The sequence below is a fragment of the Xyrauchen texanus genome, chromosome 36, assembly GCF_025860055.1.
Source record: "Xyrauchen texanus isolate HMW12.3.18 chromosome 36, RBS_HiC_50CHRs, whole genome shotgun sequence".
NCBI classification, from domain to species: Eukaryota; Metazoa; Chordata; class Actinopteri; order Cypriniformes; family Catostomidae; genus Xyrauchen; species Xyrauchen texanus.
In genome coordinates, this window is record NC_068311.1 from 9,967,240 (window position 1) to 9,980,612 (window position 13,373).

General features: G+C 36.1%; 1 protein-coding gene across 2 annotated transcripts in view; it reads right to left on the reverse strand.

Moving 5' to 3' along the window:
- Positions 1-13,373, reverse strand: part of LOC127629885 (serine/threonine-protein kinase DCLK1-like) — a 51,322-nt gene that overhangs the window by 37,479 nt on the left and 470 nt on the right. For both annotated transcript variants that reach the window (XM_052107170.1, XM_052107171.1), the window contains exons 2-3: positions 11,429-11,809; positions 8,486-8,832 (exon numbers count right to left, since the gene is read on the reverse strand). In XM_052107170.1, the coding sequence (XP_051963130.1) occupies positions 8,486-8,832; positions 11,429-11,786 (705 nt within the window). In that variant the 5' untranslated portion in view covers positions 11,787-11,809. The remainder of the gene's footprint in view (positions 1-8,485; positions 8,833-11,428; positions 11,810-13,373) is intronic.

The following is a 13,373-nucleotide window of genomic DNA, read 5'->3' on the forward strand; positions in this document are numbered from 1 at the left end:
TTTACTTCTTTAGTAAAGCTGGAGGGATACAATGAATTACATCGATCAGCCACAACTTTAAATCCACCTGCCTAATATTGTGCAGGTTCCCCTCGTGCCGCCAAAACAGTGCCAACCAACATTCTTAGGAGATCTGGCACCAACAATCATGCCACAATCCAAATCACTGAGATCACATTTTTGATGTGAACATTAACTGTAGCTCCTGACCCATTTCTGAATGATTTTATGCACTGCAGCCACACAATTGCCTGATTAGATAAATCGCATGGATGATTGTTGGTGCTAAAGGGCTGGTTTGAGTATTTCTGCAATTCTTGATCTCCTGGGATTTTCACACACAACAGTCTCAAGAATTTACTCAGAATGGTGACAAAAAACTTGGGGGCAGCTGTGGCTCAGGTGGTAGAGTGGGTCGGCTGCTAATCGCAGGCTTCGTGGTACGATTCACAGCCCACACAACTCCACATGCCAAAGTGTCCTTGGGCAAGACACTGGACCCCAAGTTGCTCCCAATGGCAGAATAGTGCCTTGCATGGCAGCTGTGCCGTCATTGGTGTATGAGTGTGTGTGTGTGTGTGTGAATGGGTGATTGGGACACAGTGTAAAGCGCTTTGGTAACCTCTAAGGTTAAAAAAAAAAAAAAAAAGAAAAGAGCTATATAAGTGCAGACCATTTACCATTTACAAAAACAAAAAACATCCAGTGAGCATCAGTTCTGCAGACGGAAACATGAGAGAGGTCAACAGAGAATGGCCAGACTGGTTAGAACTGACAAAGTCTACAGTAACTCAGATAACCACTATGTACAATTGTGTTGAGAAGAATAGCATCTTAGGAAGCTATTCTGAGATGCGGGTTGGCACTGTTTTGGTGGCACGAGGGGGACCTACACTGCACACAATATTAGGCTGATGGTTTAATGTTGTGGCTGATCGGTGTAGATCCACAAACCGCCTTTTCATATGGCTCAACTGCCGAACATCTGTTCAGTGTCAACTGAAAGTCTATCACTTTCAATAATTAGATTTCAGAAACCCAGTGGGAATCTAATATGAAAGGCAGACAATTCTAGTGCCCTTCAGGTTCAGAAAATTATAACATAATGAGATAATTCAGGAAGCAGCCAAATGAAACATCTGCCTCTAGTCGAAAAGCAATACGCAAAGAAATCATGAAAACATTTAAAAGTGCAAACAAATAACAGTGTAGAAAAAAACCTAGTGCCAATGGCTTGAACTCGCATACATGTTCTGATTCAAGGGCTGTTGACTTTGTGCAACCCAGCCAACACTATTACGCAGCTCTGGCACTCTTAGAGGGAACTGTGGGCAAAACCTTCATTCAACCCCTCTCAGTCAGAGATGCTTAAACTGAAACCCAGACAAGAAAATTATTCCCATCCTACGCTGGGCCCTTATAAGCCTGTGAAAATCACATCACTTTGGAAGCTAATATTGAACGAAAGAGCTCTCTCCGCCTTTAATATAATATTTATGGGACACACTACAGGAGACAAGTACCACCCGGGGTGAATTAGAGGGGAAATGTCTGTCTGTCTATCCTCAAGCTGTCTCACATGATAAGAATAATCCTACATGAAGGAGCTAGTTTCGCAACCAAAATAAGACTGCAAAGAATGGTGGATTATAACTAGGGATCACTTTATTGTGCAAAGTTAGTAAAAAGAAACATCACTTTATTGCTGGCAGATTAGTCTAAACTTAAATCTGCTGTATGGAAACAGAAGATGAAACACATTACTGAGAATTTTTTTTTGAGTGTTTTTCAAACCTTTTTGAACCAAGGACCATTACATGACCCCAAACTGTTTAAAGAAATTATTTTAACTATGCCAATAAAGATTAAGGGACCATTCCAGGCATGTGCCATGGACTTTGAGACTGGGCAAGCATCAAAGATTTTTAATACACATTATTAAAGGATGTGCCCAAAACACATTATACGGGTGAGAGTTATGTTACGGAAATGTTATAGACATACTTTGTTCCCTTAGTACTCACCAGCCAATGGAAACAATTATGTCACAGTGGTGAATTTCATGACCAAATTGTTTTAAATTCAGGACAGTAATATTGCTCATATACAATGAAACATAGTGCCAAAAGAGCTTGTTTTGGCATACAACAAAAGGAAAAAGAAAATACTGCCAGTTCAGGCTATACATCTGGAATGGACAGCAGCAATTAACAAATCTGACCACCAAAGACAATAATTTTAACCTGAATGCACAAGGCAAATACAACATAGAAACAGTCTTCATACCTCAATATATTTTTTAAACAGACACTGCACCCTAACGATGAATTACTTAAATTTGAAATTTCTAGGGGGGCACACATTCACTTTACATAACTGTAGCTACTGTTTAGGGATGTCGTCATTATAAGGTTTCGACATTAACCACGATTAAAAATGGCACAGTTAATTTAAGACAATAAATGTTTTATTTCCATGTTGCAAAAATACTATATACTGCACATAATATATAAATTAATAAGGAGTTTTTCGTTGTAAGCCTTAAAGTTAAGATTTCTTGCACTTGTGTCTGGCTGGGTATTTGCTATTGCTATGATTACGGACGGAGGCTGCATGTCGAGGACTGAACGTGCACTTTCAATTCATGTGAAACCAGTAGCGGTTCAATCTTGTATGGCACCCTGGGCAAAACCCGATTTAGCAGATAGCGCCAATATAACACAAAACTTTAATACTGTTTAACAAAATCTTTGCATTTCTTCTTCTGAATGAAAATCTGTCACTTTGTTACCGGTTTGAAGAAATTTCGATAGCCTCTCTTTAGCAATTTTTTATTTCATTTAATTTTGCCAAATCTGTGCAGGTCTTCGATGCTTACACTGCAGATATCAATTTAAGCACTTAATAACGCATTAGTTACGTAAACTTGAACGTGTTGACACAAAACTAAAATCTAGCCAATCAGATAGCGTGACTGAAGGAAGGTGCTTCTGATTAGCTTACTCATTTTGGTAAGCATGCTTACCTTGGCATATGTAGCAGGCGTGATTTGAATGAATGTTCAGAGTTGAATGAAAGGGCAATAAACAACGTTTTGAATCAGAGAAAGCATAACTTATACTTGAGGGTTGCACCAAAGTGAATAAATGAATAACTGTCTGTGCTGCTCAATTGAGATGAAAGATGATGAATTTCAACAAAAACAGTAATTTATATTAAAAATTATATTTAAATATTTCAAAGAGTCGTTTTTCTTTTCACCATTCTGTAAGGTAAGCACTGCTTACCTTCCTTGTATGGACGACATGTCCCTGGACCATTCACATGATGCATTTTTATGTAAACAAACACTTAAAAAGTCCAGATGGACATCTTTGGCCTTGCGTTTATCAGTGTCTTATACAGGAGCACTGTATTTTTTAGGTGCTGTGTGTAGTAAATAGAACTTCAACTCTAAAAATGCCTCTCAAGACATTTGCGTTCTGATATATTTGATTAACTTTTTTTGCGAAAGAAAATGTTTGATCTGAATGGCCCCTATGACAATGACCTGATCTCATGATCTGAGGCCATTGTGAAGAAGGCTCACCAGTGCTTCTTTTTCCTGAAATGGCTGAGGAAGTTTGGAATGAACCACCACATCCTCACACGGTTCTACACCAGCACTGTAGAGAGCATCCTGACTGGCTGCATCACTGTCTGGTACAGCAACAGCACCGCCCTCAACCGCAAGGCCCTGCAAAGGGTGGTGCAAACTGCCAGACACATCATCGGAGGTGAGCTTCCCTCCCTCCAGGATATCTATACCAGGCGGTGTGTGAAAAAAGCTCAGAGGATCATCAGAGACTCCAGCCACCCGAGCCATGGGCTGCTCACACTGCTACCATCAGACAGGTGGTATCACAGCATCAGGACCCACACCAGCCGACTTCATGACAGTTTCTTCCCCTAAGACATCAGACTTTTGAACTCTTGATCGATCACGATACATATATCAGCACCGCACTTTATTAGCCTCAGACTGGACTCACATTTTATACTTCTCTTAATAACACACTGGCAACTGAATGTCAACCGACAACTGAATGTCAACACAACACTTCCTATTTATTTTCACTGATTACATGTATTATTAGGTGTATACAGTGTTGTGAAACAGATGTGTAAATTGTGTTATGTGTAAATTAGATGTTTATTGTAATTGTCATACTACTATATTGCTTGGAACTTCACCCAAGACTTTCACCAACTGCTGCACATGTGTATATGGTTGAGTGACAATAAAGGGATTTGATTTGATAATGTAGAAAGTAATGATTGCATCAGGCTGGAGAATTATAAGCATGTCAGGTCTCACCTGGAGCACTTAAACCAAAAGCTCAAGAGTGGCCTATCTCATCATAACAGGGACTGCTACTAAATGCTTGTCAACAGATATCCAATATTTACAACCTTCTAATACATTTCAAAGCTTGCATCGCTTCAGCCTATGAATAAACTTCCTCTCAGAAAAATAGATAAGTATCAGAAGTGATGGCTAAAGCCAAGTTACAGCAATTGTTAATGGGAGAACAATGCAATGTATCTCATACTAGGTGCTTTCACACTCACTGTTACTTAATGGTGGAATGATCTTCAGAACAAACCGAAGATATCTGAATATTAATTTCGCCATAGGGTCTTGTGATGTGGCAAGTTGCTTTGGATAAAAGTAGCCCAGAGAGCAAACAAGCATTAAAACAATGTTAAGTCAACGTTGATGCGTCAACATTAATAGCATTGAATTAATGTTACAATTTGATGCTGGTTCAACATCACGCATTAGAGTTCATTTTGAAACGTCTTTAAAATTTCAACAACAACAAAATATTATGTTAACATCATTGAATCAATGTTTGATTCTGATCTTGATTCTATATCACATTTGTGGAAACAACATTGATATTTCGATCTCAACCAAAATGATGAAAAATCAACATTGTATCAACATCATCTTGCTATCTGGGATTTGATGCAGGCTTTTCCTAATCTTTTATGTTTGAGTGTGGAAATGCTGAGCATTGAGTGTTTTCATGGAGATAAAATATGCAGAAAGCATTATTCTGAAAATGTAGAGGGAACACAATGAATCGATCCAGAAATCAAATCTTGTGGAACACCATCACTCACTATAACAATATTCTGAGGCATGCAGTAAATGTTTCTATAACATAAAATAAACAGCCATGTATAATGTTTCATGTGAGTGGCCTGTTTCACTGCAGTCCTTTGCATCCGTCATCCCAACCCAGGCCTGTAACATCTATTACTGCACCCCTCCTGCCGCAAATGCTGTTGCTAAGTAACTCCTCCCACCAGATTGCCATAGAAACAGACAGAGGTTTTATGAAAAAAAAAGGAAAAAGGAATCAAGAAGTGGGGGAATGGCTAAAACATACCTGGGATGTTTAAGTGTGAAATTTCAAGTTGGAAATTGTAGATGCCTAAACCAATAAATAAACTGAAAAGTAACTAATAAAAGCATTCAATATAGGGCATCCCTTATTGTTATTTAATATAAAGGCCAATTTTTCAGTTGAATTTCCTACTAATATAACTACTATATGTTGTAATATATCATATACTGCTACATTTTCATCATACCACCCATCTAATATGGAAGAAAAAAATGAAGTGTTATAACCTCTTTTTTGTATCTCTAAAAAATACTACATTTAAAGTTTACAGTATCACCACAGTGGGGTTTTTCAATGAAATTATCTTTCTCAGATAATTCTAAAGAATTTGAATGTATTACTTTGGTCTCTAAGACACTCTTGCATACTCATCTTCACTACTGAGATGAAAGATAGTGGTTATGTATTGGAGATGAGCTTAGTCAAGCACTTGTCTGTAATGGGTGTAAACAGAGGAAATGCCACTGAAGGCCAATGAGTTTAAGGCCCTCTGGTGACAGCTTGTCACTTCATCAATCTGCTCCTGTAGAGATACAAAAAGGTCACCATACCCAACCAGCTTCGAACCATACGGCTGCCTCCCTCTGCCTGATCTCCTTTTCCTTCATCGTGAGATCCACATTTATCTCTTTTCTATACACAAAATATTTATATAAAATCATGCTACAGCAAGATAAGTAGCAACAATAAACAGGGAAATACTGAAAGTACAACAATGGGATGGTGTAGCTATAGTGGTTAAAGTTTGTAACCCAAAGGTCACAGGTTCAAACCGCAGAAGAGAGACCAATGTGCCTCTGAACAAAGCACTCAACCTCAGGTTGCTTAAAGGAATATTCCGGATTCAATAAAAAGTTAAGCTCAATCGACAGCAATTGTGGCATAACATTAGCAACCACAAAAATGTATTTTGACTCAACCTTCCTTTTCTTAAAAAAATAAAATAAAATCTTTTTTACAATGAAAGTGAAGGGGCCAATCTGTAAATGTTAAAATACTCCCTGTTTCAAAAGTAGTCACAAAATGTAAATAAGATGTGCATTAACATGATTTTAGTGTGCTACAATTGCTTACTAATCTTTTCTGTGTAAAAGTTATAGCCAATTTTGCAACATCATTGCCATGACGATGTGATGTCAACAAACCTTAAAATCCTAAAATGACTTAAAAAAACAACAACATCGGTTTAAACAACTTTACTACTTAAATAATACATGAGTTTTAAAGGAAAATAAATGCAAGGGCTTTAAAAAAAAATTGTAAGCTTCACATTTTTTTAAGCCCCATTTACTTCCATTGAAGTGCCTCATTGTAACCTCGATTTGTGAATTTTTTTTAAGAAAAGAAGGGACGAGGTAAAGTGTTTACTTGTGGTAATAAACAGTATGCCACAAATGCTGTCAACTGAGCTTAACTTGTATTGAACCTGAAATATTCCTTTTAAGGGGATTGTTCCATAGAAAAAACATACTGTTAGCTGCTTTGGATCAAAGCGTCAGTTAAATGAAGAATAGCCACCACAAAGTAAAGTCATATTCCCCACACGTAATCTTATACTCTGTTTCTATTTCGACGGTCAGATGTAAAAACCTGTAAAAAAAATAAAAAAAATAAAATTGGAACATAGATTTAAATAAATATTGATTTTATTCTAAGGGACTGTTGAGTAAAAGCACCTCATCTGACTTGCAAAATATGTGTTTGTTTGACTCATTTGAAAGTCTCCTGTAGGCCCCGAATTCAAATTAGCTTTAAGCTCGTTTTTCTCCCAAAGCCACAAACCTTTACTATCACAAACAAAGACGGTACTCAATTCTAAATACATGTTTTGACAAAATGACATCATTAAGTGGACAAGGATAAAGAGAGGACAGCTTTCCATTTGTCCTGCATGGCAGGAGAGATCAGCCTGACCTGTTTGAGATGGTGGTGCATGAAGAACCTCACCTTTAGGGAAACCAGGGCACTCAAGAAACATCTTGTTTGACTAACTAATGTAAGATAAAGGCAAGAGAATGCCTTTGATTCTACTTACTGTTTAAGCAGCCCTACTTTGTATGACTTTGAGATAAACCATCCCAGGAAAGCTAATTAAGACTCTTAGTCTAACAACTGAAAGTGATATTGTTCTAATGCTTGCCTTTAACCTTAAAGGGATAGTTCACAAAAAAAAAAATATTATCATTATTTACTGACCCTCATGCCATAACAGATGTGTATGACTTTCTTTCTTCTGCATAACACAAACAAATATTTTTAGAGGAATATCTCAGCTCAGCTCTGTACTGTAGGTCCTTACAATGCTAGTGAATGGTGACCAGACTTTTGAAGCTCCAAAACTCACATAAAAGCAGAATAAAAGTAATCCATATGACTCCAGTGGTTAAATCCATATATTCAGAAGCGATCCAATAGGGATGGATGATAAACAGTTCAATATTTAAGTCCTTTTTTATAATAAATCTCCACTTTCACTTTTGACTTTCACATTTATTTAAAATTTGAAAGTGAAAGCTAAGAAAATGACTTAAATATTGATCTGTTTCTCACCCATACCCATCATACCCTTTATGTGATTTTTGGAGATTCAAAGGTCTGGTCACCATTCACTTGCATTGTAAGGACCAACAGAGCTGAGATATTCTTCTATAAATCTTTGTTTGTGTTTGGCAGAAGAAAGAAAGTCATACACATCTGGGATGGCATGAGGGTGAGTAAATGATGAGATAATTTATTTATTTTTTCTGGGGTGAACTATCCCTTTTAACCAAACCAGGACATTAATTACTGGTCTTACATTCATTTATGAAGTCAGTAAATTTGATTTGTTTAGACTCTGTCTCTTATCAAATATAGACTAAATATCCACACTGAGCAAATAGACCTTTCTATCCAAATACAACTTTCAACCAAACAATGGCATCATTATTGCCGGATCCAACAATACACAAAACAGGCTCACGGCTTCAGAGGAACTGAATTATCAACACCAAATGGACAGACTTAAACAACATGCCCACTGTACTTACTAGTTTACCATCCACTGTATACAGCCTCTTGACGACCCCCGAGTCAAGTTTGATAGCATCAGTGATGTCCGTGAGAACCTGCTCAAAGGAGTGGGCTGTTTTCTTGTTGAGAAGGATGCGCACCGCTTTCCGAGGCTTCACCCCACTGCGGATTATGGTAACCAGCTTGGGCCGAATGAAATCCTTGTTATCCTTGGTTTCTAAGGAGCCGGTCTTGATGCTGGCAAGAGAGGTGGGCGCTCGTGCTGAGGCACTGGTCCTGGGGTTGACTGACCAGTTGGGGTTTACATTCTTGGTGTATTCCAGTTTCTTGTAAGGCTCAATTGAGCCACACACATAGCTCTCCCCTGTGATGCAAAATGGAATAACATTATAGAAATAACCAGAAGATGAAAATGCAATGCAGTTTTCAAAAAACAATACATGGCCAAAGTATGCAGAAGTAATCATTTTACAACAGAGAACATCTTGCACTCCATAATTGGCTTTCTTTTTTTTTTTTTGTATCATTGCTGAGGAAAACTAAAGCAGAGGGAAATCTATCAATTTGTCCACACGTGAGTTAAGACAGTCAATAAGCATATGAGCCCCTATTAATAGACTGTAATGATGGAGACGCCACACAGTCAATGTTAAGCGCACGGCTGAGACTGAAATCACTCATTTACATTAATTTTACCCCTGAAAGCATGGCAGACATGAGCATGAATGAATGGGTGGGTGTGCTACATAAAAACGCTCAACTGAGATGCACAGAGCAGCACATTCAAATTCAAACTGAAGCCATTTAAAGGGGCCATGACATAAGAAATGAAATTTTTCTTGATCTTCTGATATATAAGAGGTCATTATACTATAAAAAAATATACTGTAAGTTTCAGAACTGAAAACGTCCTCCTTAATAGAAAAAGAGCTTTTATTTAAACCAAGCTGCAAAAAAGGCTCGTTTGGAATTTGTGGATCTTGTGACATCACAAAGACCAAATGCAACGTCTATATTCCGTCATTGCACCCTTAGCCCTGCCTACTAGTGCTCAATCAGTCACACAGATGAAGAGGAGAGAGATGGGGCCTGTCATGGGAAATTGATCCTAAGTAGACTTACACAGGACACCTTCATGTACCTATCTGGATTTAAATGTTTTTCTACATAAACATGCACAGACAAACATCTTTGACCGATTCATACATAACTCGGGACACTTTTAAAAGACGCGGTGTCAAGTTACAACTCTGAAGAGAAGCTCTCTGTCATTCAGCAAGCACCATTGATTACAATGGGTTATATTGCTTTTGACGCGACGCAACTCTCGCGATCTGGTTTAGACAGGGTGTGAGTGTTAACAGTTGGGCTTAACAGTTGAACAGTTAAATATTTCGAATGCAATGTGTTGGATGTGCTTTATGTGTATACCCTGACATTTAGTTTTATAATGTTGTTAAGCTGGTTCATTCTCGTCCAATTGAGTTTAAAAAATATCTCTATTGGAGGGGCTGCATGATGTCAGCCAATCATAACAGTGGCCGCTTACATTGAAGATTTAAGGAGACGCTTAGGCCAAAATCAAGCGATTCAGACAGAGGGCCAAAGACAGGGTGCAAAATTATCATCCACAACTAAATTAGGACTGTTTTAATACAAAAAACATACAAACTTGTATAACATTATCCATGGACCTCAGAGAAGATAATACAATTATTAAAAAAATAGCATTTCATGACTCCTTTAAAATACACTTTATATTAGGTGTCTTTAACTACTATGTACCTAAGCATTTGATACATTGTACATGTTATGTATATACGTGTTGTTGGATTGTACTTAAATTTATAGTACCTGCATTTACTTAAATCTGTAGTTACACTATAAACCTTACCTTTATCCCTAAACCTACCCATACCTCAACCTCAGTTGCAGCAAATATGAATTTTGTGAGAATTTTGCAGAACAAGATGTAGTTACACAATAAATACATTGTTTTGTATGTATTTTATTGTTATTATATAGTAGTTCAAGACACCTAATATAAAGTGGGACCATACAATTCAATTGAAGGACAAACTTTAGGCTGATTTATTGTTCTACACTGAGTGAAAGGGAGTGGTATACAGCAGACACAGAAGCTGTAAAATATTAATAAGTATTTTAAAATGATTCTGCCTTCCATTTCTTTTAAAATAACAGAACCTTTTAGGTATCTACTCCCAGACAATTAAAGCTGGGTGTATCTATATGAATTGCCCATTAATCCTTGCTTAGTACTATAACCCTCATGTTTTGTTTGGAGTCTCAGCTATTACACATGAATAAATGCTATGAATGTTTGAACACTAAGATTCTCTGATTAATGTATAGGATGGACTGTATAGCAGTGCGTTTAGTACAGTTGCTTATTTTGATCAGTTTCTTTCCAAAATGTGTATTTTCTGCTAGACTGGATATCAGTCAAATTTTGAAAAGTCTGTGACTTTGTGATACAACAGACCGGATAAAGCTTCAGTAATGTCTGCCTTATGGGTTTTGATTGGGTCAACAGGACATATTGAAAGATTTTGAGGAAAATAAAGGTTAATTTTAAAACTACGATTATTATTTTATTTCTTACTGCATTGAGGTCTTTGGGACCACATATATAAAAATGTATTGTCATTTGCAACAAAACATTATTAATACATTTATTAAAGCTACATCCTAAATGTTATCATATATAATGTAATTGACATATCAGTTCTGAATGCTTTTATTAGTTATTTTCAGTTTATTTTTTTGGTTTAGGTATTATCAAGGTCTCTAAAAGATGGTGTCCTCATATGGAGAACACTACCAAATCAACACATTATGTTCTAATCTGTCCTCTGCACAGGGCCATGTAGCATCATAAAACAGAACATACTGGTGTTCTTAATAAACCAGACAAGGGCCTGTAGACATCCCAGCCTCACCTTCCACCAGCTGCTCCATGCTGGTAATCTTGGATCCATCAATGGCATAGATGGTCCGCACCCCCTGGGGTAGATTGACATTATCTGATAGAGCGCGTGTGAGGTCTGCAAGCAGAGCATCAAAAGATCTGAATCTGTCGTTGGAGATAGCGTAAACAATCCCTTTGAAGTAGCGGTCTCCATTGCGGTAGAACCAAACCTTCTTGGCTTTCTTCTCGGAGCTCAATGTCTGTAGGGTCCGGGTTCGGTACAGACTACAATGAGCGCTGTGTGTCGGGCTGGGAAGGCAATTTGCCCGTGAACCCACACGGCTGTCTCTTTGTGCTTTATCCCGTTTGTCGAAATGCTCAAACTCCATCTCAAGACCAATGGCTAGTATATCTGTGGGCATTTGAGTGGAAAAAAATATGAATATATGAGCTATGTTGTGATATTTGTATTGTCAGTATCTATTCATAGAAATGATAAAACTGAGAGTTCCAGTACTGGATGCTAATTGGTCAATAACAGTGCTTTATTCAAGATAAACCAAAGATACAAATAGTAGCTCAGTGAAGAGGTCCTAAAGTGTAACTATGCATCAGGATTTGAATTATATTTACAATTCAGTATTCACTAGATGAAATGCTATTTTTTTTATATCAGCAATGGAATTACTTCTAGAGAAAATGCTTACTCTTGATATCAGTTAATACTCTTGTGCTATTAAATACTTACATTATTTATATAAACAATGACAACCAATTCTTGATATACATTTGTTTAATTTAAATTAAAACATAATTACTGATATCTGTAACTGCATTTTCACTAGTAGAATTTCACATCTGTCATTCACTCCTGTTCAAAATGCAATTTGAGATAACTAATTAATTTCTTAATAGTGAAATTCTAATTTCATCTATCAGCTATGTACTTACTAGTAAATTAGTAAATTTCACTTTTGAGATCTGTAATTAGACAAATACATGTTTGATCTAAATTAATTTCAACATGTTAAGTTTGTTATTTTAGATATATGAAAAGAGTAATTAAAGTTACTGATTAAAAATATATATATATATATATATATATATATATATATATATATATATATATATATATATATATATATATATATATATATATATATATATATATATATATATATATATATATATATATATATATATATATATATTATATTTTAATATATATAAAAAATATATATATTTTTTTTTTACTAGTTAGTCTCCAATTGTTGATATCAGTAAAGGTCATGATGGATGGATGGATGGATGGATGTTCACAAGGACTGTTATAATTCCATTGCTGATATCAAGAATTATGCTTTTTAACTTGTTAAATGTAGATGTCTATAATTCATACAGCACATGATTAAATGCCAAAAGGGCTTGTGATAGTGCAGCATCAGCTGATCCATATTTTTGTTGCATAGAGACTAAATCTTTTAACGGAAGGTGGGCATTTAATTATTTTACTAAAAAAATGATTTAATTAATTATTTTTTTATTTTATTTAAACAAGCATGTTTTTTTATTATTATGTGGTAAACGTTTTATAAAATCAATAAGGCACCTCAGGCTGTGTCATATTATCAATATAGTCACGGCTGACCTAACAATGCCATGACTATATTCAAAATAAAGCATGACCTGTACAACCATATAGCTACATTTCAGGTTATTAAAAATAATTTGCATTTTATGCTTTAATAAGATATCAGTTTCAAATGCTATTTACCTGGCAAGAACAATATGAAATAACCAAATAAACCAAACAAATGAAAACAGGTAAAGCAAATTAAAGGACAAACGAACCAACCAATACAAATAGCCGACTCTTAGATTGTTAAAATAAAATACGTGTGCTCATTTAGTGGATTGATTTCCGTTTTAAATATAACATTTTTGATCACTATTCATAGGCCTATAGCAAAATGTCC